The sequence below is a fragment of the Hypanus sabinus genome, chromosome 17 (genome assembly GCF_030144855.1).
Source record: "Hypanus sabinus isolate sHypSab1 chromosome 17, sHypSab1.hap1, whole genome shotgun sequence".
Lineage (NCBI taxonomy): Eukaryota > Metazoa > Chordata > Chondrichthyes > Myliobatiformes > Dasyatidae > Hypanus > Hypanus sabinus.
This window is the reverse complement of record NC_082722.1, coordinates 4,424,337-4,450,365: the sequence shown is the minus strand read 5'-3', so window position 1 is coordinate 4,450,365 and position 26,029 is coordinate 4,424,337. Positions and strand designations below refer to the sequence as shown.

General features: G+C 38.6%; 1 protein-coding gene across 3 annotated transcripts in view; it reads left to right on the top strand.

Annotated features, from left to right (window-relative positions):
- The window catches only part of hydin (HYDIN axonemal central pair apparatus protein), a 1,146,554-nt gene that overhangs the window by 45,059 nt on the left and 1,075,466 nt on the right, over window positions 1-26,029 (top strand). For all 3 annotated transcript variants that reach the window (XM_059992477.1, XM_059992476.1, XM_059992474.1), the window contains exon 2: window positions 23,646-23,811. In XM_059992477.1, the coding sequence (XP_059848460.1) occupies window positions 23,677-23,811 (135 nt within the window). In that variant the 5' untranslated portion in view covers window positions 23,646-23,676. The remainder of the gene's footprint in view (window positions 1-23,645; window positions 23,812-26,029) is intronic.

Here is a 26,029-nt window from a genome sequence, read left to right as displayed (position 1 = left end):
TGGAAAAAGGAATCAGGCTCGATCTGGCCACATCTTCCTTAATTTTTTTATACGAAGGCTTATAATTACATTCTGATAATTTTGCCAAATCTTTTGGCATAATGATGCCCAAATATTTGAAAGACTCTGTGTGCCATGCCCAGGGGTATCGACTTTAAATTTCTCTTGGTGGGCTATAGTAATATGAAAGTAATTGGGTTTTATCGATGTTGATCTTGTAGCCTGTTAAATGACCATATTGTTCAAAGGATTGCATCAATTTAGGTAAAGAGTATGTTGGTTGCCCTAGATAGATCAAAATGTCATCCACATAACAAGCCAACTTATGCTCTGTCCCTTTAATAGTAGTTTTCCTGATATCGTCATTTTGTCTGATGTATTGAGCTAATGGTTCCAGATATAACGTGAAGAGTAGCGTTGACCTTGCACAACCCTGTCTCGTGCCCCTTTCTAGGGTAAGACTATTTGATAAATATCCATTGATTTTAATCCTAGCAGTAGGATTGTTATATAGTGCCTGTATAGTTTTAATAATTGTGTCTTGGAAACCAAATCTATATAAAACTCTGTAAAGAAAATTCCAATTAACCGAATCAAATGCTTTTCAGCATCCACACTTATCACTATTGCTTCGATTTTATTTTTTTGTATATGATCCATAATGTGAAGTATATTGTCTTGTGTATTGGCATTGTCGTATAAAACTTGTCTGATCGTTACATATCAATATGGGTAGAAACTCTTCTAATTGTTTGGCCATGATGGAGGTAAATAATCTATAATCTACATTAAGAATGGATATTGGTCTAAATGACCCGCATTCCATTTTATCTTTGCCTTCTTTTGGTATAGCTGAGATTATCGCTTCCTTCCAACTGGGTGGCATTTTTGCCTTTTTTAGAGCCCAGTTCAGTGTGGGGAGTAAAACAGGAATTAACTCATTTTTAAATTCTTTGTACCACTCTGCCGTATACCCATCTGATCCTGGTGACTTGCTTAATTTAAGCCTACTAATTGCAGCTTTTAATTCAACTTCAGTTATGTCAGCAGTCATTGTTCTATTTTGTTCTTCACTTAAAGTGGGTAACTCTAAAGAATTCAAGAAGGTGTCAATTTGGGTTATGCTTCCCCCTGGAACTTTGGAATATAGCGTTTTGTAAAGCACTTCAAAAGCTTCTTGAATTTCACTTAGCTTATTTTTTATCATTTTCGTTCTTGGGTCCCTTATTCTATGAATTGTATTTTCTGCTATCTTTTTTTTTCAGTTTCCACGCCAGTATTTTCATAGATTTTGATCCACTTTCATAATGTCTCTGTTTCAGAAACATTAAGTTTTTCCTGATTTCTTGCGTAGCCAAATTATTTATTTCATTCCTAATTCTTTTAATTTCCCCAATGTATCCTGTGCCAAATTCAAATTGTGTTTTTTCTCTAGTTCCTTCAGCCTATTTTGAAATACCTCTGATGTATTATTTCTTATTTTTCTCTTATATGAAGATATCGCTATAATTTTCCCTCTTAAGTCTGCCTTCAGAGTATCCCATAAAATGGGAGGTGAAACCTCTCCATTATCATTAAATTCTAAGTAGAGACCAATTTCTTTTTTAATTTGTTCCTTAAAGTACAGATCATTGAGTAAACTTGAATTTAGTTTCCAAATAGTATTCTTTGGTTGTAGGTCAAAATCAACAGATAAATATATAGGTGCATGGTCACTTACATCTATTGTCCCAATTCCACAGGTGTTTATTTTGTCTTTGTCTTTTCCGAATGTTATGAAATAGTCTATTCTTGTATATAAATAATGTGGAGTAGAATAATGAGTGTAATCCCTTCTGTCAGGGAAAGGATCCCTCCATATATTAATTAAACCAACATCTTCAGAAAGTGTATTTTGTTTCATAGGTTTTTCTATTGGAAGAGTCTAAGTTTGGTTGTAATTGTAAATTTAAGTCTCCCCCACATATTAAGAGACCTTCTGTTTCCGTTACCATAATATCAGTAATTTTCTGAAAGAATCCAATATCACTTCCCAGGGGTGCATATATATTCAATAGAGTAACTGAATTGCCGTCTATATTCCCCCTTACCAGAATATATCTGCCTTCTTTATCTCCCATTTTGAATATTTTTTCAAAATTTAGCTTACTTGAAGTAAGAATAGCAACTCCTATGTCCTGATTTATATGAGGAGAAAAACAGATTAGTGAAGCCCATTCTCTTTAGTTTTTTATGCTTATTATCACTTAAATGAGTTTCCTGTAAATATACTACATAGGCTTGTTCTTTTTTCATTTTGGATAAAATTCTCTTACGTTTGATTGGATTTAATAGCCCATTTACATTAAAAGAAATGAATTTTACCTTGTCCTTAGCCATCTGTATTTATCTGTCAATGTATCATTGGAATTTGAATAAAACTTAATCAATCTACTCCCTGAACAAATAAGAACCAACAAACTCAAATAATAACAAAAATGGCAACGAACGTGTGATTCCAAGGCTGAGGTCGATAGTAAATGACCCTGCGTTGAGCTAAAGGAAATGTCTAGCTGTGGGGTATAACCCCTCCTACTTGTGAGTTGAAGGCCCCCATTGCAGTATTCATAGAAGTCAGTGAACAAATCCATTACACAGAAAAGATTTCCCTGTGTACTCCTCCTATATATACGTATATATATATGCACACACACACACACACACACACACACACACACACACACACACACACACACACACACACACACACACACACACAAATATGTATATATATACACACACATATACATACACACACACAGGTATATATATATATATTCTCATTCTCATTTTGGTAGGGAAAAAGGAGTAAGTGAGCGAATAAAGAATAACAACTAAGTAATATAAAATCCACATTATAATAAGTATTTCTTGAGATAGGTATATCACCGTGTACTTTTGCTTCTGTTTGGCTTCTCAACATTTTTAAAGTTAGCCAAACCTTATGGCTCTTCTGAAGGGGGTGAGGACTGTCTTTAGGAAACTCCCAATCTCTTCCTGATATGTTTCTCTTGGCTTCCTCCCGTCTCCTGCCTCCTTGTTTCTCGCACTATTTCCCAAGCGGAGCGGGACAATTTCTCAGCCAGGCTTTCCTTCGTTTTGGTCATGCTAACGGGCAACCCTCCAGCCTTCATGTCTGTAGTCACCTCTTCCACTGTCTGGTACAACTGCATCCCATTGTCATAAAAAACTCGAAGCTTAGCAGGGTACGGAGTTTGAAATCTAATCTTATTTTGCTTTAATACTCGCTTTACTTCGGAATATTCTTTGCGTTTCTGGAGGACCGCGGTGCGGGGGGGGGGGGGAAGTCTTGGTCGAAGTATATTAATTTGCCCTCTAAAAACACTCTCTCCTTACCCCAGGCCCTTCATAGAATCTCCGCCTTGGTGTTGTACTGAAGGAATTTAATTATTATTGAGTGTGGCTTTCTATCCTGGGTAGGTTTTGGGACTAATGCGCGGTGGGCTCTTTCGACTTCTAGCTTCATAGCCGGGGGAAGATCCAGCGTGTCCTGCAGTAACTTTCCAACAAACTCTGTCATAGACGAGCCCTCCGCTCCTTCGGGAACGTTGTAGATTCTGATATTTTTCCTCTGTGATCTTCCCTCCAGGTCAAGCAGTTTACCTTCTTGGTGATGTATTATTTTTATTGTCTTGCTCAGTATCCGTTCCACATTTTGAATGCGATCTTCCACCTTCTCAATGCGAGTCTCTGCCACCGCTATTTTTTGATTAATGCTGGCGTGCTCTGCCTTAATATCAGGGAACTGCTGCTTCATATCTTTCTGGACCTTTCAGGAGTTTGAAGATATTTGCCACTTCGTCTGAACGAGGCCCGGCAGCCGCCTCGCTAGCACGCGGTCAGGATGACGTCACTGGAAAACCAACATCTACTATTTCATTGTTCCTCCCTAACGTGTGCATATGTTTATCAGGTCAGAGAGCCGCTCGCTGCATTCCTCTCGGGCACAGACTCCACAAGGCTCATTCTCATACATGAACCACAGTCACCATCCTAGTCAATCTCCTCTGGTTGCTGCACTTGTTCCAAAGCTTTGCTGCTGTCAACGGTTGTTGGGTAGATTTTACTTCTGGAACTTAGCTTTTTTTGTTCATGTGTAGGCTAAGTCAGGTGCGCAATTTATCAGCACTGCAGCCCCATAATCTCTGCTGTATTCAGTTTCCTCAGGCATTTCCTGATAGAGAGATGATACTTTATTGATCCCAAAGGAAATTACAGTGTCACAGTAGCATTACAAGTGCACAGATATAAATATTAGAAGAGAAGTCCTCCTACTGGCATTGCATGGAGTAGATGTGTTTCTTGAACGGCTCCGTTCTTTTTAAGTTATCGAATCCAATCTGATTTGAAAACTTACTCTTGGAGTATTATGGCAACACACACAAAATGGTGGTGGAACGCAGCAGGCCAGGTAGCATCTATAGGAAGAAGCACTGTCAACATTTCGGGCCGAGACCCTTCCCAGTTAGTCCTGATGGTGGGTCTCGGCCTGAAACATCTAAACGTGTCAAAGTAGAGTCAGGTAGAGCATCTATTTAGCAGTCTGACTGCCTGTGGGAGGAAGCTGTTTAGTAGCCTTGTGGTTTTTGTTTTGATGCTCCTGTAACGTTTACCTGATGGCAGAAGAACAAACAGTTTATGGAGAGGGTGTGAGGGGTATTTAATGATGTACCGTGTCTTCTGAAGGCATCGACTCTGAAAGAGGTCTTGGACAGAAGGTAGGGAGACCCCAATAACCTTCTCTGCTCCCCTAACCACCCTCTGCAAGGCTTTTTTGTCGGCAGCACTGCAGCTGGAGTACCAGGTTGTGATGCAAAAGGTCAGCACACTCTCAACCACTCCTCTGTAAAATGTAGTTAAGATGTTAGGGGGAGTGATGCTTGTTTAAATTTCCTCAGAAACTGCAATCTCTGCTGGGCCTGTTTCACAATCCCAGTGGTGTTCCTGGACCAGGTGAGATTGTCCGAGATCTGCACCACAAGGAACTTGATGTTTTCCACTCTCTCCATTGTGGAGCCGCTGATGCTGAGAGGTGTGTGCTCAGGCTGAGATCGTCTGAAATTGACGATCATCTCCTTGGTTTTGGTGACATTAAGCATTAAGTTGTTGTCACTGCACCAGCTCTCTAGGTGTTTGACCTCCTCCCTGTACATTGTTTCATCATTTTTGCTGATGAGCCCCACCACTGTGGTATCATCAGCAAATTTAATGATCAGGTTCCCCTTGAATATGGCTGCACAGTCATGTGTTAGCAGTGTAAACAGCAATGGGCTGAGCACACAACCTTGTGGGGATCCAGTGCTCAGTGTGATGGAGTCAGAGATGTTCCTGCCAACACGGACTGACTGTGGTCTCTGTGTCAAGAAATCCAGAATCCAGTGACACATGGCAGTGTTAAGGCCCAGCAGTGACAGTTTTTCCACTAGTCTCTGCGGGATGATGGTATTGAACACTGAACTGAAATCAATGTACAGGATTCTGGCATAAGTGTCTTTGTTGTCCAAGTGAGAGAGAACTGTGTGTAGTGTGGTGGATATTGCATCCTCCGTAGAGCGATTGGGACGATAAGCAAATTGTAGAGGATCCAGCGATGAGGGGAGGCTGGCTGTAGTATGAGACTTGACAAGCCGTTCGAAACATTTCATCACTATGGGGGTCAGGGCGACAGGACGGTAATCATTCAGACAGGCTATAACTGATTTCTTTGCTACAGGGGTGATTGTGGAGGTTTTGGGGACAATGGCTTGACTAAGGGAGATATTGAAAATGTCTGTCAGGACATCTCACAATACATCAGCACATTCCTTGAAAACACGTCCAGGGATGTCGTCAGGACCTCCCGCTTTTCGTGGGTTGACCCTGGCAAGGGTCCTCCGTGTGTGTTCTGAATCAATGATTGGAGCTGGCTGGTCAGATAGTAAGATGGCTGGTCCCCCTTGCTGTAGTGTTTGATGCTTCGAAGTGTGCAAAGAAATTGTTGAGCCTGTCTGGAAGACAGGCGTTGCTGTCATCTGTTTTCTGCCTGATCCTGTAGTCTGTCAGAGCTTGAATTCCCTGCCACTTCCGTCTGTTGTCACCATGTGTATTTAAAACACCATTTGCGTTTAAAAGTTACCACAGAGCTTAAAGAAAAGGAGATTCTGCTTCAGACTATTCAAAAATCTTTACAGGAACATACTACTCAGATTTAAGAACATGAAGATGCTTTAACGAGACTTAATACTAAGACGGATGAGTTGGAAAAATTCGGAGATAAACAATCGAAAATTGTTGAATCTTTAAGACAAAAGGTTGTCACCTTGGAGAATAGATCAAGAAGGAACAATATACGAACTTTGGGTCTTCCTGAGTTGGTCAAAGGCAATTGACCTTCAGAATTCTTAGCAAAGCTGTTTGCTCATTTGTTTTCTGATGTTTTGGATACTCCATCAAGAATAGATCGAGCTCACCGAGTCACAGTTTTTAGATCCACTTCTCAACAAAAACCTCGACCTGCAATAATTGCGTCCCATAATAATAGTAACAGAGGTTACTCTAATTAGCCAATCTCGTTGGTTAGGTATGATTAACCTTGAAGATTATGAGATAAGGTTGGTCGAAGATTATTCCCCTGAGGTATTAAATGAACATTTTAAGTATAAAAAGGTCATGGTAGAATTATATAACAAAGGCTATAAACCTTCTTTGAATTATCCCACTCACCTCAGGGTTATTTTGAAAAATGGATCTCCTAAGTGGTTTCTTGCGATTGAGGAAGTGCACGATTTTCTTCAGGTCGAATCAAGTCCAGAAGATTAATTGCTTAATACCGTACCATATAAACTATGCTTTCTTAGTTTGATCTTCTTTGTTGTTCTTTGTTGTTGGAATGGCTTTGTACTTTTTTCTTTTGAACAATTCTCTCTTCTATTCTAGTATACTTTCATAATTAGTTTCTGTTTTTATCGTATTTTCTTTGCTGAGTTAATTTTTTTCAACATGACGTTTCGAACTCTTTTTTAGCTCTTTTGAATATTATTTAGTCTATCAACTCCAGAAGTTGTTTATTTCTGCTTCATATAACCTTGGTCCCTCAGTTTGGCTGATCAATTTGTTGCAATTTTGCAGTTTATTTGTTTATTACTTTCTTCTTTGAACAATTCTATTTTTTTTGTTCGATATATTTTCATAAATAATCCTTTTTGTTCTCGTATTTTTATTTTTTCTGTTTAGAAAATTAATAGACTGAACTTCAGTAAGTTTTCTTTGAAATTATTCTTTGCAAACACTATGTTTTGAATTTTTTTTCAGTTCTTTTGAAGGTTGTGTAGTCTAGGTTGGAATTCATTCTGTACCAATCTTTTCTTCTCTTGGAGCTCTGCCAGTAGGATGTTGTGGGTGGGATTTATCAGTAGATTAGCCTTTGTGCTCTCTTGGGTGATTTTTTTCTCTGGGAGGAGGCAGGGCGGGTGTAGGCTGTTTTTTCTCTTTTTCCTTTTTATCAGCTGTTTGGTTATCCTCGCTTCATCTATTGCTTGGTTAAGTATTTTGAATTTTAAGGTTTCGATTTTTTGTATATTCCAGTGGCTTATATGTTTAACCTCTGTTTTAAACATATTTAAATGGTACACAATATTAATTTACTTAGTTTAAATGTGAAAGGTTTAAACCACCCTGTGAAATGCAATAAGATTTTTACCTATATTAAAAAATTGAATTCCTCTATTATTTTTTTTACAAGAACCACATGTTTGCAGATCTGACTGTGGTGTTTGTTCATGTGTTGGAATGGTCTAGCTTTTCATTCTTCCTTTCAAGCCAAAGCCAGAGGTAGTTTGAATTCGATTTTGATCGACAATTCAGTTGCCTTTGTTCAACATGATGTAATGTCTGACCCAATGGGCGGTTTGTTATAGTTTCAATGGAATTAGATAACAAACTAATGGTTTTTGCTAATCTCTATGCTCCGAATATAGATGATCCTGGCTTTTTTGAACATTTTTTTTCTTTTTCACCAGACTTAAATTTGTACTCTTTAATCTTGGGAGGTGACTTTAATTGTTGTCTTGACCCTGTTTTAGACTGTACATCTTCGAAATGATTGAATATTAGTAGATCTGCCTCCTATATCCAATCTTTTCTAATGAAATGTGACATTATTGATATTTGGTGTTTTTTACGCCCAACAAGAAGAGAATATTCCTTTTTTTTTCTCACGTTCATCATACCTATTCCAGGATTGGTTGTTTTTAGCCTTACTATTTGGGAAGCTTTCAATGCTTATATTAGAGGCCAGTATTAATAGCAAGTATTAAGAAAAAAGCTAATAAGGAGAGAACTGATTTAGCTAATCAGCTGAAACATTTAGATAAAAAATATGCTTCCAATCTGGATCCCGTCTTATATAAAAGATGTATTTAGCTATAGAACCCTTAGCAATAGCATTTCGAGAATCTAAGGACATTTCTGGTATACTAAGGGAAGGTATGACTCATAAAATTTCATTATACGCTGATGATATTTTACTTTTTATCTCTAACACCAAAACTTCTTTACCTTCAGTTCTTTCTTTAATTTCCCAGTTTAGTTCTTTTGCAGGATATAAGCTGAACTTACATAAAAGTGAGCTATTTCCTTTAAATGACCTAAATGCCAAATTTCCGTTCCAAGTTGTTACAAGTCAATTTACATATCTAGGTGTAATAATTACTCAAAACTTCAAGAATTTATTTAAAGAAAACTTAAACCTCTTATTGAATTATGTGAAAAAGATGCTTTCTAAATGGTCTCCTGTTTCTTTATCCCTAATTGGCCGAATTAATTCGATTAAAATGAAGATTCTTCCTAAATCTTTATATCTTTTTCAGGCCTTACCTATTTTTATTCCTAAAACCTACTTTGATTCTTTAGATTCTATTTTAACATCTTATATTTGGAATAATAAACAAACTCGTTTAAGTAAAGTTTACTTACAAAGAAATAAAGAGATGGGTGGACTAGCCCTACCCAATTTTAGGTTTTACTATTGGGCTGCCAATATAAGGAATATTACTTTCTGGTCCTATTATATTTATCGTAAAGATTGCCCATCATGGGTCTTCTTAGAAGTAAACTCTGTAAAAAAATTCCTCTATTTCTCTCTTCTTGGATCATAATCTTCTTTTTCAGCAAATAAAATAACAGATAACATAATTGTTAAGCAAACTTTAAGGATTTGGTCTCAATTTAGGAAATTTTTTGGTTTAGCGAATTTTTCATTATCATCTCCCATTCTCCTTAATTTTTTTTTTATCCCTTCCATGACTGAAGGATTGGGATGAACTAGGTATTAAGTGTTTTTGGGACCTGTTTATCTCAGGATCTCTTGCTTCATTTGACCAATTGTCAATTAAATTTGCACTCTCAAAATCACATTTTTACAGATACCTTCAAATTAGAGATTTCTTACGTTTCCAATTAACTACTTTTCCTATAGGTCCTGATAAAAATTTACTGGATGATCTTTTAAATTTAAAACCTTTTGTTAATGGTTCTATTACTGGTATCTATAACTTGTTAATTGATTCTAGACAAGACTTTTTAGATAAAATAAAAAAAGCTTGGGAGGATGACTTAAATTGTCAGATTTCTGATGATGGATGGAATAAAATTCTTAAACGGGTTAATAAATCATCTTTCTGTGCTTGTCATTCTCTTCTACAGTTTAAAGTGTTTCACAGAGCTTACATTTCTAAACAAAAGCTCTCCAGATTTTACCCGAATGTTTCTCCACTTTGTAATAAATGCAACTCTGCTGATGCCTCTTTAATTCATATGTTTTGGTTTTGCCCTAAAATTGAAAAGTTTTGGCGGGAAGTATTCCATACCTTCTCACAACTTTTTAGGGTCCAATTTGACCCAAATCCCCTTACTGCCTTGTTTGGTATTATTGCAAATGAAGATATAACTTTAAATACTCCTAACCTACAGGTTTTAGTTTTTACCTCTCTTTTAGCAAGAAGAGCAATCTTGCTTAAATGGAAGGAGTCTACCCCCCTACACATCTTCAATAGCTACGTGATATTATGTCTTATTTAAATTTAGAAAAGATCCACTGATCAGTCTTAAATTTGAAACAATCTTTTTATGATATCTGGGGAGCTTTCCTAAATTACTTTTCCAATTTATAAAGTTTAACAGTGCACAGACTTTTATGTATATTTTAATCTTCTCTTCTTAAGCGAATATGTTTTTTTTCTAATTATCCATTATCATCCATCAGCTTTTTTCTTTGGTAGTTGGTAGGGGGTTGACTTTTTTATATAAAAATTTTCTTTTATTATGTATGACCTATCTTTAAATTTTTGATTACAGAGTGGTATACCTTTATGTATTATGTTATAACATTTTGATTAATTTTATTACAATATATGAATGTACACGTTATGTTGAGATGTATCCATGTGTTGCACTCTGTAAATCTTGTTTTTTTTCTTCTGAGTAAAAATATTGTAAAAAGAATAGTTAAATGTCAAATTAAGGAAATCTCCAAAGTGAGTGGTGATATAACTTATGATCAATTGGAAATAAACTATACTTTTAGAGAATTTTACTCTAAACTGTATAGCTCTGATTCCCCTAAAGCCAATTTTGCTATGAATAATTTTCTAGATCATTTAAATATTCCCTCACTTTCTGAGGTTAATCAAAAATGGTTAGATCAACCTTTTTCTTCTGAAGAAATTGCCCGGGTTGTCCATTCTCTGAGTTTGTGGAAGGCTCCTGGTCCTCATAGATTTTCTGGAGAGTTCTATAAGGCTTTTGCTCCTTTGCTTATTCCTCACTTACTTTCTGTTCTTTCTGACTCTTAAATTAGGCAGGTTACCACAATCCTTTTATGATGCCTCTATTTCACTTATTCTCAAAAAGAATAAAGATCCAACTGATTGCTCTTCATACAGTCCTATTTCTTTACTTAATGTTGATGCTAAAATTTTATCTAAACTTGTGGCCCATAAGATGGAAACATTCTGCCTGTATTATCTCTGATGGCCAGACCGGATTTATCAAAAATCGTTATTCTCATTTTAACATTTGTCATTTACCAAATGTTATTTATTCTCCTTCTAAAGAAACTTTGGAGTGCGTGATTTCTTTAGATGCTGAGAAAGCCTTTAACTGGGTTGAATGGAATTATTTATTTAAAATATTAGAAAAAATTAACTTTGGTTCGAATTTTATTCAATGGATTAAATTGCTTTATCTATCTCCCACTGCACAGGTTCTTAGTAACTCTCAGAGTTCTAAACCATTTAGTCTTCAATGTGAAACCAGACAAGGATGTCCTTTGAGTCCTTTGCTATTTGTTTTGTCTTTAGAGCCTTTAGCCATTGTGTTTCGTGAATCCGTTGACATCTCAGGTATTTTAAGGACGGGTATCACTCATAAGTTGTTGCTTTATGCTTTTGCTCTACATCCCTAATATGGAGTCCTCTCTATTCTCAGTACTTACTTTACTGTCTGAATTTAGTCAGTTCTCAGGATATAAACTTAAATCTTCATAAGAGTGAAATTTTTCCTTTGAATAATTTGGTATTGCTCAACTCTGACCTTCCTTTTAAAATTGTAAGAAATTAATTTACTTATTTGGGAATAACAATTACTAGGAATTATAAATCTCTTTTTAAAGAAAACTTTTTCACTTTTGGAGTATGTTAAGAAGGTACTATCAAACTGGTCTCCCCTTTCTTTATCGCTGATTGGATGTATCAATTCTATTAAAATGAATATTTTGCCTAAAATTTTATATTTATTTCAAGCCCTACCTATTTTTCTTCCTAAATTGTTTATTTTGACTCTTTGGATTCGATTATATCTTCTTATTTATGGAAGAATAAAACCCTCCGATTAAACAAAGTTCATCTTCAGAAAGCTAAAAAAAATGGGGGATTAGCCCTACCCAATTTCAGATTTTACTATTGGAAAGTCAATATACGCTATTGTTCATTTTGAATTCTGTTAATAAATTTTCTATTATTTCTCTTCTTGGTTCTTCAATTCCTCTATCCTTAAGTAATTCAACTGATAATTATATAGTTAAACGTTCTTTGAGGATTTGGTTACAATTTAGAAATTTCTTTGGGTTATTTGTTTTTTCACTCTCTGGTCCCATTTTTTTCTAAATTTTTTATACCTTCTTTGACTGATGTAGTTTTTAAAGAGTGGAATAGACTAGGGATTAAATGTTTTCAGGATCTGTTTGTTGGAGAAAGTCTTTCCTCATTTGATCAACTATTAAATATAATCTTCATAAAGCTCACTTTTTTTTAGATATTTACAAATTAGAGACTTCTTGCATTCTCAACTTCATACATTTCTTAAATGGCCAGATAAGAATCTAATTGATACAATTTTTACTCTGAAACCTTTTCATAATGGATCTATTTCTAATATTTATAGTATGTTGTTGGCAATGAGAAACATTTTGTTAGATAAAATTAAAAACCTCTGGGAACACGACCTCTAGATTTCAATTGATGAGGATACTTGGAATGAAATTTTTAAACTTGTTCGCTCCTCTTCGTTATGTGCGCGTCACTCTCTTTTACAATTTAAAGTGGTTCATACAGCCTATATGACTAAAGATAAGCCCTCTCGTTTTTACTCAGATTTTTCTCCATACTGTAATTGGTGTAATGTCGAAGAGGCCTCTCCAATTTGTATGTTTTGGTCCTGCTCGCAGCTTGATAAATTTTGGAAAGAAGTATTTCAAACTTTCTCAGAGCTTTTTAAAGTAAACTTTAAACCCAACCCTCTGACTGCCTTGTTTGGCATTGTTGGAGGAAACGATTTTACTCTTAAGCCGAATGATTTGCATATTTTGGCTTTTAGCCAGAAAAGTTTTGTTGCTTAAGTGGAAAGATGCCGCTCCGCCTACTCGTGTCCATTGGTTGACTGATGTTATGTCATGTTTAAATTTAGAGAAGATTAGGTGTTCTATTTCTGTACCTAGACAAGAATTTTTTGCATTATGGGGATCTTTTTAGAACTACTTTCATAATCTCTGACTTACTCAGCAATGATGATGGCCATTATATGTTCGAATTTTGACTTTGTTCAGGATTTTTTTCCTTTTCTTTTAATCAAACAGCTGTGTTTTTTTTCTCTTTTTCTTTTCTTTTGTTATGGGGTTTTGATTTTGTTTTAGATTAGAATAAAATATACCTTTTTAATATTACATTTAATTTACTATATACAGATATGGGGCATTTCAACTTCTGTTTTCATAATATCATGTATTTGTATTCATCTATGCAAGTAATCAATAAAAATATTGAAAAAGAAGAGAAGTAGAAAGAATAAAAAAATAAGTTACCACAAACAGCTAACAGGAGGGGGTTATCACTTTCCCAGCTATCGGTTGACTCATTCTCAAGCCTAATGGCTGAGGGTAAGAATGATCTCATATAGCTCTCTTTGGAGAAGCACAGTTGTCTTAGTCTACGACTAAAAGTGCTCCTCTGTTCAGTCAAGGTGACATGCTGAGGGTGAGAAGCATTGTCCAGAATTGCCATGATTTTCCATCTGGTCCTTTGTTCCACCACAGCCTCCAGAGTGTCCAGTTTGACTCCTATAACAGAGCCAGCCTTTCTAATCAGTTTATTAAGCCTGTTGACATCACCTGTGTTGATGCCATTGCCCCAGCTCACGACCATATAGAAGATTATACTGGTGATAACAGACTAGCAAAACATGCTGTTCACTCTGCTGACCCACGACTGTACGGCAACACACAGCTCGAACCACATCATCAAGTTCGCCGATGACACGACCGTGGTGGGTCTCATCAGCAAGAACGACGAGTCAGCTTACAGAGAGGAGGTGCAGCGGGTAACGGACTGATGCAGAGCCAACAACCTGTCTCTGAATGTGAACAAACCAAAAGAGATGGTTGTTGGCTTTCAGGAGGGCACGGAGCAACCACTCGCTGCTGAACATTGACGGCTCCTTTGTAGAGATTGTTAACAGCACCAAATTTCTTGGTGTTCACCTGGCGGAGAATCTCACCTAGTCCCTGAACACCAGCTCCATAGCAAAGAAAGCCCAGCAGCCTCATTGCTTTCTACGAAGGCTGAGGAAAGTCTATCTCCCACCCCCCCCCACATGAAGATGTGAATCTTCATCACATTCTGCAGGGGTTGTTTTGAGAGCATCCTGAGCAGCTGCATCACTGCCTGGCTTGGAAATTGCACCATCTCAGATCACAAGACCCTGCAGCGGATAGTGAGGTCAGCTGAGAAGGTCATTGGGGTCTCTCTTCCTGCTATCATGGACATTTACACTACATGCTGCATCTGCAAAGCAAACAGCATTATGAAGGACCCCACGCACCCCTCATACAAACTCTTCTCCCTCCTGCCGTCTGGGAAAAGGCAATGAAGCATTTGGGCTCTCATGACCAGATTATGTAATAGTTTCTTCCCCCAAGCTGTCAGGCTTCTCAATACCCAGAGCCTGGGCTGACACCGTGCTGACCTATTGTCCTGTTTAATAAATGCCTGCTCTGTTTTTTGCACTTTATGCGGTCCTTGGTAGGTCTGTAGTCTAGTGTAGTTGTTTTTTTTTCTCTTTGTTGTTTTTTACGTAGTTCAGTCTAGTTTTTGTACTGTGTCATGTAGCACCATGGTCCTGAAAAATGTCTCATTTTTACTATGTACTGTACATAGCAGTTATGGTCGAAATGACAATAGAAGTGACTTGAAGGAGAGGCCTGCATATTTCAAAGGCCCTCAGTCCCCTCTGGAAATAGAGGTGACTCTGGCCCTTTTTCTGTGTTGGTGCTCCACTCAAGTCTGTCATCCAGGTGCATCCCCCAGGTACTTGTAGGTCCTCACCACATTCATATACTCACCATCAATAGTAACAAGGCGCAATGCTGGCTTAATCTTCCTAAAGTCCATGACGATCTCCTTTGTCTTACTAATGTTGAGTTGCAGATATACTGTATAATGTTGAGCAGAGATACAGCAGTAAGTGAATTGAATTGACTGAATAATGGCTTTGGTGACCTCAGAGAAAGGCTGAGATGAATTATCCACTTATCATTTCTGGTTAGAAGTTGCAAATACTTTGGCTTTGTCTTTGACACACAAATAGTGGGCTATGCTTTTGTTGAGGATATGAGGACACATTTAGTCCCATGTAAGCCACATCTCATTTTTAAGGATACCTGGCCATGCTCTGTTATGTCTTGATGCACACATGATTATACATGTACACCTGCTTGTTGCTGCAAATATCTAATCAGCCAATTATGTGGCTGCAACTTAATGTGTAAAAGTGTACAGATATGAGGTGTCAAGAGGTTCAATTGTTGTTCAGACCAAACATCAGAATGCAGAAGGAACGTGATCAAAGTGAGTTTGACCATAGAATGATTGTTAGTGCCAGACAGGATGGTTTGAGTATCTCAGATAATGATCTCCTGGGATCTAGAGTTTGCAGAGATTGGTGTGGACGACAGAAAAACTCCAGTGAGCAGCAGTTCTGTGGACAAAAATGCTTTGTTAATGAGAGCGGTCAGAAGATAACGGCCAGTCTGGTTGACAAGAAGTTGACAGTAACTCAGATACTGTTGTGTTACAACAGAGATGTTCAGAAGAGCATTTCTGAATGAACACCATGTCAGATCTTGAAGTGGTGGGCTATGGTAGAACAATATCACAAACATACATGCAGTAGCCACTTTACTAAGTTCAAGAAGTAATGGTAGAGTGGTAATATACCACACTTTCAGATCACAGTGAAATTTAGTTCCACTGTTCCTAATGGTTATTTCAAGTCAAGTTGTTTTTTTATTGTCATTTCAACCATAAACTGCAGGTACAGTACACAGTAAAAATGAAACAATGTTCCTCTAGGACCATGGTGCTACATGAAACAACACAAAACTACACTAGACTATGTGAGACAACTCAAGGCTACACTAGACTACGTAAAACACAAAAACTACACTAGAGTATAGACCTGCATTGGACTACATAAAGTGCACAAAACAGTGCAGAGCAGTACAATAATTAATAAATAAATAAATAAACAATAAACAAGACAATAGGCACAGTAGAGGACAAATTTCAATATAATAATAAATGATGTAGATGTCAGCCTAGACTCTGGGTATTGAGGAGTCTGATGGGAAAAACAGAATACTGCAGTGTTACATTTATTCTATCCTGACTTATGGAAGTGAATGCTGGACCATTTCCCCAGCAATGGAAAAGAGACCAGAAGCATCTGAATTATGGTTCTACAGGAGAATGTTAAAAATATCATGGACTACACACATGTCAAATGAAGAAGCTCACAGAAGAGCCCAAGCAGTTAGATCACTCATACCAACAATAAGAGAAAGAGAACTCAGATTCCTAGGACACATCATGCGGAAAGATGAACTAGAAAAACTCACACTCACTGGAAAGGTCGAGGGGAGCAAACCGAGAGGAAGACCTTGGCTTATGTACATCAAAAGCCTAGCCTGGTGGCTACACATCGAGGAAATGGAAGTCATCCAAAGAACAAGGGATAGATCTGTATGGAAGACCATGGTCACCAACATCTGTATTGGATATGGTACCTAGACAGACTGTAACATGACATTCCAAACCCTGTATGCAATAACTTCATAATGAAGTCAAGCATACCAAACACCTTCTGTATCATCTGGGCCAGTGGGCCAAGGAATGGCAGATGAAGTTTAATTCAGATAAATGCTAGGTGTTAGTATTTGGATAAGGTAAACCAGGGTAGGACTGCACTGTAAATGATAGGGCCCTGGGGATTGTTGCAGAACAGAAAAACCTAGTGGTTCAGGAACATACAGTACTGTGCAAAAGTCTTAGGCACATGTAAAAAAATATGTAACTTGAAGTTGCTTTCAAAAATAGTGAAATGAAGTGTTTCTGGGTATCTAAAAAATATTATAAAGTGCAGTAAACTGTAAAGACTAGATCAAGTCCATATTTGTTGTGACCATTCTTTGCCTTTAAGGCTGCATCAATTCTCTTAAGTATACTATTGTGCAGTTTTATAAGAAAGTTGCCTGGTAAGTTATTCCAAGCATCTTGGAGAACTTGCGACAGTTCTTCTGCAAACCTTGGCTGTTTCACTTGCTTCTATCCCTCCAGATAGTCCAGACAACCATGATGATGTTGATGGCTCTGTGGAGGCCATACCAGCTGAAACAAGATAAACATCTAGGGCGGGGGTCGGCAACCCGCGGCTCCGGAGCCGCATGTGGCTCTTTTACGTCTGTGCTGCGGCTCCCTGTTGCTTTGGGAAATAATTGGTTGTGGTGACCCTTTTCCTGGCACATCCGAACCGACTCACAATTAGATAGCCTACGGGGGTTTGCGAGCACAGAGCTTTGGAGCCTCTGCGCCATGGGGGGCAGGTTGAGGGAGGCTTAAAAGTGAGGCTGAAGATTTCGAATAAAGTTTTTTCCTTCGACTGCAGTTACCGACTCCGTGTCGTAATTTTAGCGCTGCGTGTAGCACACCGCTACATGGTCAGTATTTAATTAAAATGTATTTTATGTTAGTTTGTTAGTTTTTGAAATGTAAATCTAAATTTGAAGATTATGGTGATCTTGTACAATCTAAATAAGACTTTGTGGCGACCCATTTCCTGACACATCCGAACCGGCTCACAATTAGCCAGCGTTCAGGCTAAGGGAGATAGCCTACGGGGGTTTGTGAGTACGTGTCTTTTGCAGCATCCGCGCCCATGGGGGGCGGGTTGAGGGAGGCTTAAAAGCAAGGCTGTTTAGTTCGAATAAAGCTATCTTTGACTGCAGTTTACTGACTGCGTGTAGCAACCACTACAACGTGTTTTTATCGCTGGCTGTCCAGAGGGGAGGTGCTGAAACGCTTTGTCGCGAGTCTGGAAGAAGTGAAAACTTTCCTGGGCAGCAAAGGGCTCACCTTTCCTGAGCTGGAACAGCCAGAGTGGCTGGAAAAGCTACACTTCATGGTAGACATAACAGCGCACCTGAACACGCTGAACACAGCTCTTCAACGGGGTAAGGACGTACAGCCCTGCACATGTTGGAGGATGTTTTGGCATTCGAGCGCAAGTTGACGTTGCTTGCCAGAGATTTACAGAAAGGCACATTGTCTCACTTCCCCAATTTGAGAGAGTTCAAAAAAGGTCACGACATGATAAATTCGGAGTATTTACATTGGGCAATCATCGCAATGCAAACATCGTTTGGGAAACGCTTCTGTGAGTTCAGAGAGGAAAAAAACACATTATCCTTCCTGGTCACTCCCCTAAGCATCGATCCATCCCTACTGAATACGACTGCATTGTCAGGTGTGAGTCAACCTGAACAAGGATGATAAATATTTTAATTGCCTATTATTTTACGTATATTCATATGCTTTCATTGTTCAGTGAAATAGTCCTTTTATTTTTCAGGTTGACAGCTGGCTGACGTTATTTTTGGTTTGCTGCTGGCGGCAAATTTAAGTTTGGCGTTTTTCATAAATACAAGAAGGACTCAAATAGACGTTGAGTATTTTACTTAAAAGTAACCTTCAACCCAACGTCTTTTTTTCGGAGGTCAACATGTTTTTGTTGCATGCAGAAATGTAATTTCGTTTTCTCTGCAGGAGTTCATCAATTTCATAAATGCAACACATTATAGTTTGTTTATACATAGCATAAAGGCAAAACAAAACGTTGTATGCAGTGTTATTTCATTTTAAATGTCAAACGGGTTTTGCGGCTCCCAGTGTTTTCTTTTCTGTGGGAAACGGGTCCAAGTGGCTCTTTCAGTGGTAAAGGTTGCTGACCCCTGATCTAGGGAGTCTAACTAAGACTTTTGCACCATTCTGCAGTTTCTTGAAAATGGTGACACAGGTGTTGCAAAACGTGTTTGGCAGGCTTGACTTCATTATGAAGATTTTGCATATAGGGTTTGGAATGTCGTGTTACAGCAGTAAAGGATGTTGTTAAGCAACATAGTAATGTCTACAGGTCTGGTTGCTTTGCTATAGGAAGGATATGTTTCCTGATGATCCAACCATTGTTGATAGAATCTCAGATGGAGATGAGAGGGCGTACAGGAGTAAGATATGTCAACTAGTGGAGTGGTGTCACAGGAACAACCTTGCACTCAACGTCAGTAAGACAAAAGAGCTGATTGTGAACTTCAGGAAGGGTAAGACAAAGGAACACATACCAATCTTCACAGAGGGATCAGAAGTGGAGAGAGTGAGCAGTTTCAAGTTCCTGGGTGTCAAGATATCTTAACCTGGTCCCCAACACATCAATGCAGCCATAAAGAAGGCATGATCGCAACTGTACTTCATTAGGAGTTTGCAGAGATTTGATATGTCAACAAAACCACTCAAAAACTTATATACAGGCTTGTTGGCGGTGGGTGTTCTGACAGGCTGCACCACTGTTGGGTATGGTGGGGGGGGGGGCTACTGCACAAGACCAAGAAAAGCTTCAGAGGGTCGTAAATTTAGTCGGCTCCATCTTGGAGACCAGCCTACAAAATATCCAGGACAAGGAGTGGTGTCTCAGAAAGGCAGTGTCTATTATTAAGGACCCCCAGCACCCAGAGCACGCCCTTTTCTCACTGTTACCATCAGGTAGGAGGTACAGAAGCCTGGAGGCACACACTCAGCAATTCAGGAACAACTTTTTCCCCTCTGCTGTCTGATTTGTAAATGGGCATTGAACCCATGAACACTACTTCACTTTTTTATTATGTACAGTTGGCCCTCCTTATCCGCGAATTCCGCATGCACAAATTCAACCAACCGTGAATTGCGAAATCCCGGAAGTGCTCTTCCAGCACTTGTTGTTCAAGCATGTACAGACTTTTTTTCTTGTCGTTATTCCCTAAACAATGCAGTGTAACAACTATTCTACATAGCATTTACATTGTATTAGGAATTATAAGCAATCTAGAGACGATTTAAAGTATATGGGAGGATGGGCGTGGGTTATCATGGATCAGGATCGAAAAAAATTGGAAGTTACTAAGTAAGTCGGAACAGGTACATCCGGTATCATTTAGCGTCAGTTAGTCAAACGCTTGTCTTAGTATATAGTATATATTTTACCTTTCTATGCATATAAAACGCTTAAGAACGTATGTTTCAGCACTGGCTCGGGAACAGAAGTTCCCGAGTTTGATCCAGTGACAGATTGCTCCCGAGTGCGCTCTCCACTGTGTCGGTTTGATGTGGAGGATCAAAAACCCAAAACCCAATTATTAAACCACTGCTTTGCTTAGTAATAATTGTAGCTTTCATCGGGGCAGAGCTTTTCTCATTTAGCCTAACTGTAGCCTAACGCTTTTCTAATGACCAATGGTGTTTCACCTCTTTCCGATTGCTTTATTATTTCCACTTTATTTTCAATCGTGTTTGTGATTATTTTCATGAACAGAAACACTGCGGATTCAGATCTCTACCGTCCAGTCCTAATGTCCACCGCACTGAGACAGGTTAAATAAGGTCTGGGGTTCTGCTGGGTCTTAAGATCCACCGCATTGAGACAAGTTGAATAAGGGACTTGAGCATCTGCAAATTTTGGTATCCACGAATGGTCCCGGAACCAATCCCTTGCGTATAAGGAGGGCAGACTGTATATTATTTCTGTGTTTGCGTGATTTTTAATCTATTCAATGTACATAGACTGTAATTTATTTATTTATTTTCTTCTATATAATGTATTGCATGGAATTACTGCTGCTAAATTAACAAATTTCTCAATACATGCTGGTGATAATACACCTGATTCTGATTCTAATTTACCTGCATAAGGAAGGGTGCACATTGGTATAGATGGTAGTTTCTATGCTGTAACTATTTGATTCTACTTTGCAAATCTTTCTTCTAGCTCTTCCTAACTTAGGTGGAAATCTTCAGATGTTCACAAGAAGGACTTTGTTGCGTGTAACTGGTCTGGTGCTTGTTAATACTATGTAGACCCTCTGGTTTTGTTCTTATTGTGATTTGATGTGGCAGTGTGATTTAACTGAATGCACTGATGACTATTAAGAAGACACTTAAGTACAAGGAATTTTTTTAGAAATCCAAATGAATATCTATTAGTATAAATGTACACACTTTAGCTTTAACAAAATAACTATTATAACTAATTAGTTTGAAATGGCGTTAGTGCTGTTGAAGAGCTGGAAAACTTCCAGTTAAGTTCACAGCATGTTAATAGAAGCACATAAGATTGACATTCCTTGACATTGTGTTGGCGCGTGGCCTAATGGGCAAGGCATCAGACTAGTAACCTGAAGGTCACTGGTTCGAGCCTCAGCTGAGGCAGCGTGCTTGTGTCCTTGAGCAAGGCACTTAGCAACACATTGCTTTGCGACGTCACCGGTGCCGAGCTGCATGGGTCCTAGTGCCCTTCCCTTGGACAACATCGGTGGTGTGGAGAGGGGAAGTGCTGCAGCTTGGGCAATTGCCCGTCTCCCATACAACCCTGCCCTGGAAACTCCAGGCGCAGATCCATGGTCTCTCGAGACCGACGGATGCCACCAATTAATAAGGTTGACAAGACTAACACTGAACTAATAGAAATGTATCCTCAGATGCATGGAATACAAAAACAGATGGGGAATGATGAAGTAATTTCAATCTTGACAGCTGGGTTCTGTATGAGAATTAGAGAGGGTGCAACACACCCTCTGAGGGAATAGAAATCTGAGGCTTGAGACATTTTTCTTTCATTCATATCATGGGTAATAAAGATTTTTAAAAATTTATGGGTAAGGTTGAAATGGGCTGTTTCTATTGGTTGGGAGCAATGGAGATATCGTTAAGGGTGAAGGGGGAAAAGTTTAAAGGGAACATTGGGGGGGCTTCTTCACGCAGAGAGTGTTGGGAGTGTGGAATGAGCTGCCAGATGAAGTGGTGAATGCGGGCTCACTTTTGACATTTAAGAAAAACTTGGACAGGTATATGGATGAGAGGAGTTTGGAGGGATATGGCCCAGGTGCAGGTCAGTGAGACTTGGCAGAAAAATGGTTCGGCACAGCCAAGACGGGCCAAAAGGCCTGTTTCTGTGCTGTAATGTTCTATGGTTCTATGGTTAAATGAGAGAAATTTAAAACGAAGAGAGGCATAATTTCTTCACGTAGATTGGGCATGCGATCGTGTATTTCACCTCCAAAGTTAGTGCTTGAGGAAGAAACTGTGTCACCGTTAAGGACTAATTTATATCTTATAGGGATTGAAGGAATAGATGAAGAGTTTGAGTCAGTGTGATTAGAACCATTTGATAATGTAGAGAGAGAGAGATATATGGATTATGGACTGATTGAGCTTGTAATTTTTGTATATCATTTAAAATTGGTAAATTATTGCCATCACATATACTGGGATACAATGAAAAACTTTGTTTTGCTTGCTATCAATATACAGGAGATCATTTCAACACATGTAATTCGAGGTAGTACAAGGTATGACAATAACTGAATATAGTGTACAGAGAGAGTGCAGACAGTAAGGTACAGGGTAGATTGTAAGGACAAGAAGCCATTTTTATACTATTTAATACAGCAGGGTAGAAACTGTCCTTGAGCCTAGTGATATGTGCTTTGAAGCTTATTGTATCTTCTCTCAGTGATAGGAGAGGGGAGAAGAGAGAATATCTGGGATGGGTGGGGTCTTTGAATACATTATTACATACACAAAATGCTGGAGGAACTCAGCAGAGCAGACAGCATCTATGGAAAAGAATTAACACTTGACATTTCAGGCTGAGACCCTTCAGGACTGCAGAATACATTGGATGTTTTACTGAAGTAATGGGAATTGAGGTTTTAGAAAGAAGTCGAGAACCACTGATTCTTCCTGTTATTGAGCCACTGACAAAATTAATGTCTTTATATGTTAAACATAGCTGGCCAGTGGTGTAGTAATATGAGCACTGGACTTTGAGGCAAATAGTCTGGAGTTCCAATCCGGCTGGCTCCTTGCATGCTTTCTAACCATGCTGGAAATCGTGCCTCAAGGCACGAAAAGGAACAACAAAAAATATGTTAAACAGTTTGAGAACTTGTGATAATTTGAGAAATAATTGAGATAGAAACCAGTGGAACTTTTCAAAAATAAAATTAAAAGTAGGGCAGAAGGGTTCATATTGGGTTCTTCTAGGAAAAAGCACAATAGGAATAGGTTAACAACTTCCTTCTGCGCTGTGAATATTTATGACACAGTTGATGGAAGGTCTGATCCCTTGTGGTAATTTAAATGGAAGTGGGACTGCATGTGTTTTGTTTGGAATCATGCAGTCCAAGTCACTGGTGGATAATGCAAATCAATTCAATGCCTATGCTACATTACCTGCAGAGCAATCACCAGCAATATGGATGCAATTTTAACTATTTATTGTGCATTTTTGACTAAATAGCTCTATGCACAACTAGACTCTGTTGTGGGGTGGAAATACACAACAGGTGAACAGGTAGGAACTTTGGCAGGGGATGCCAAAAAGTGTCTCAGTGATCTTGTACTACTGAAAGGGAGACACAATGTATTTTGATTCTTGTTCTTGTATATTAATGTAATTAACTTGGCCTGCTCTTGCAGGTACATTGATTAATTGTGCAGTGAATGCAAAATGGCGACTGACAGCATTGACCTAACCGATGAAGCTGTGAAGGGCAGCTTTGCCAAGTTGCTGGATGGATATAAAAGTAAGGTGGTGGAACGTGCCAATCCAAAGCTGATCAAAAAGAAGATGACAAATCCCAAGGTATGACGAGAAAATAACATGTGATTTGCTCCTTCCTATCAGCTGAAAAAGTGTCCTGTGTTGCCCTTTACTGTTTACTGTGTAGTGCACATCTTATTTGGAGATTCTCTAACGCTCCTAATGCTTAGATTTCTCTCCTGTGTTATGAATCTGACACCTCTGATGCTCCATTGTAACTCTAACTACTTTGTTAGATCCTAAATTCTGTGAATTTCAGTGTTCAAATGTTCAAAATAAAAAAAGTATGTATATGTCACTGTATACTACTTTAAGATCTGTTTTCTTGTAGAAATATACAGGAAAATAATGAAATACAATATAAAATAAACTATAAATAAAGACTAGCAGTCAATGTGCAAAACAATCTTCATTAGGACCTTGGCATAGTCTAGTCCAAAGCATTAGTTTAAATATGAGACTACAATCTTCCAGTCAAGCCTGGAACTCTGTCTTCAGGACAGCATCAGATGCCTGTTCTGTTGTCTTTTCCTTTTTCCTTTTTACATCTAATATCTTTCCACTTCTGCAGGCTTTTTTTATTGACACTTAGCTGAGTTTGCTAAAACTGTTGCTCAGAATCTAAGTACATCTTCACAGCATCTTTCGCGCTTTCTTTGTAGGACCCACGTATCTTTTCTTATCTGCATTGTATTCTGTGGTGTGTATTACAGTAACTAGACACATGAATGGGGTGTGGTAAAAGTGATGGGGGTAAGTTACGTATTCGGACTTTGTTTTGGGCAGTTTGGACTGATGGATGTCATATCATTTGTTGATCACTTAATTAGATTTAATTACTTTTAGTTAAACTTAGCTTTACTTAACTTAACTTTAGTGAACTTTAAGTGTGCTTAAGTAATTTTAATATTGTAGCGATGTACTACATACAGAGCTAGAGACAACGACACGCAGTCGGTAAGTCATTTCGAGACTAGTTTATTCAAACTTCACGGCGCTGGCTTTTAATCGCTAGCTCCCGCCCTCTCTGGGCGGAAATGACGTCAGGGGTGCGTTACCCCACGCGCGGGCTATTTGTGAGCCGGTTCGCCACAGTATCTCCAATTAACACACACACACAATGCTGGAGGAACTCAGCAGGCCAGGTAGCATCGATGTTTCAGGCCGAGACCCTGCTGAGTTCCTCCAGCATTGTGTGAGTGATGTTTGGTTTTTCGGCATCTGCAGATTTTCTGTTATTTATGATTCAATATCTCTAGTCTCAGTTTTATAAGTTTTATTGTTTCAAGAGTGTATGTTTTGCTGGTTGCTAATAAAGGATCTAACACTGTTCTTTGACTTTTGGAACATCATTACTGGAGAGATTGGAGAGCGCATCATACAAGGATAACAATGCATAGGGGTTGCTAAAGGTGGCAAATGATTTGATAGAGTTGGCTGCTGCATTCTCTGTCTCCCATTTCCCTTGTTCAATTATATATTCTTGTGTCCTCACTGATTTCCTCAGCTTGTGTCATACCCATTCTTGAATTGTAAAATTAGTACTGTTCATTCTTATTTAATTGCATTTAAGAAATTGCTAGCAAGCCGCATCACTGAACTGCTATAGTTCACATAATGGGAGAATTCCTATAACAATGTGTAACACTTGCCCAACAGACCGGTATATGTCTAGAGGAAGAACTCCAGCCACTCTCCAACCCCGCCTCCCGTATACGCAGGAGCCGTGGAAGACAAGTTAATGCAGCGACGCACACACAATATCAAACTCACACCAGATACCGTTGTAGAATATACTTTAAAGATTTTACTGGAACTAAAAGGTCACTAACAATACAGTATATATGAAGGAAAAGAAAGTAAAGTAAAAGGCACCAAAACTTATCAGAGTTCAGTCAGTTTAGTGTACATCGTTGGAGCTCAACCATCGAACCTCTCGACCCCTCGTGGCTTTCCGCCGACCTCCACGTCCTTGCACCTGGGACCACCCTGGTGGTTGACCGAGCAGTGCCGCACACGTCCACCTTCCTCGGCGTCCTCTTCCCGACTCTCTGAAAAGACCGCGAAAACCCCCAAGCTCCCGGACGCACAAGACAAAATAACATTCCCCATTGGTTAACAAATGAATATAATCCCGATATCAGCAAGTCTAAGCTAAGCAACTGTGAGAGAAAGCACTTATCATAACAAAGAAGCATTACTACTCTTAACAAAACAAAGAAGCCATTTTGATCAACAAACAGAGCATTGTACATTTTCC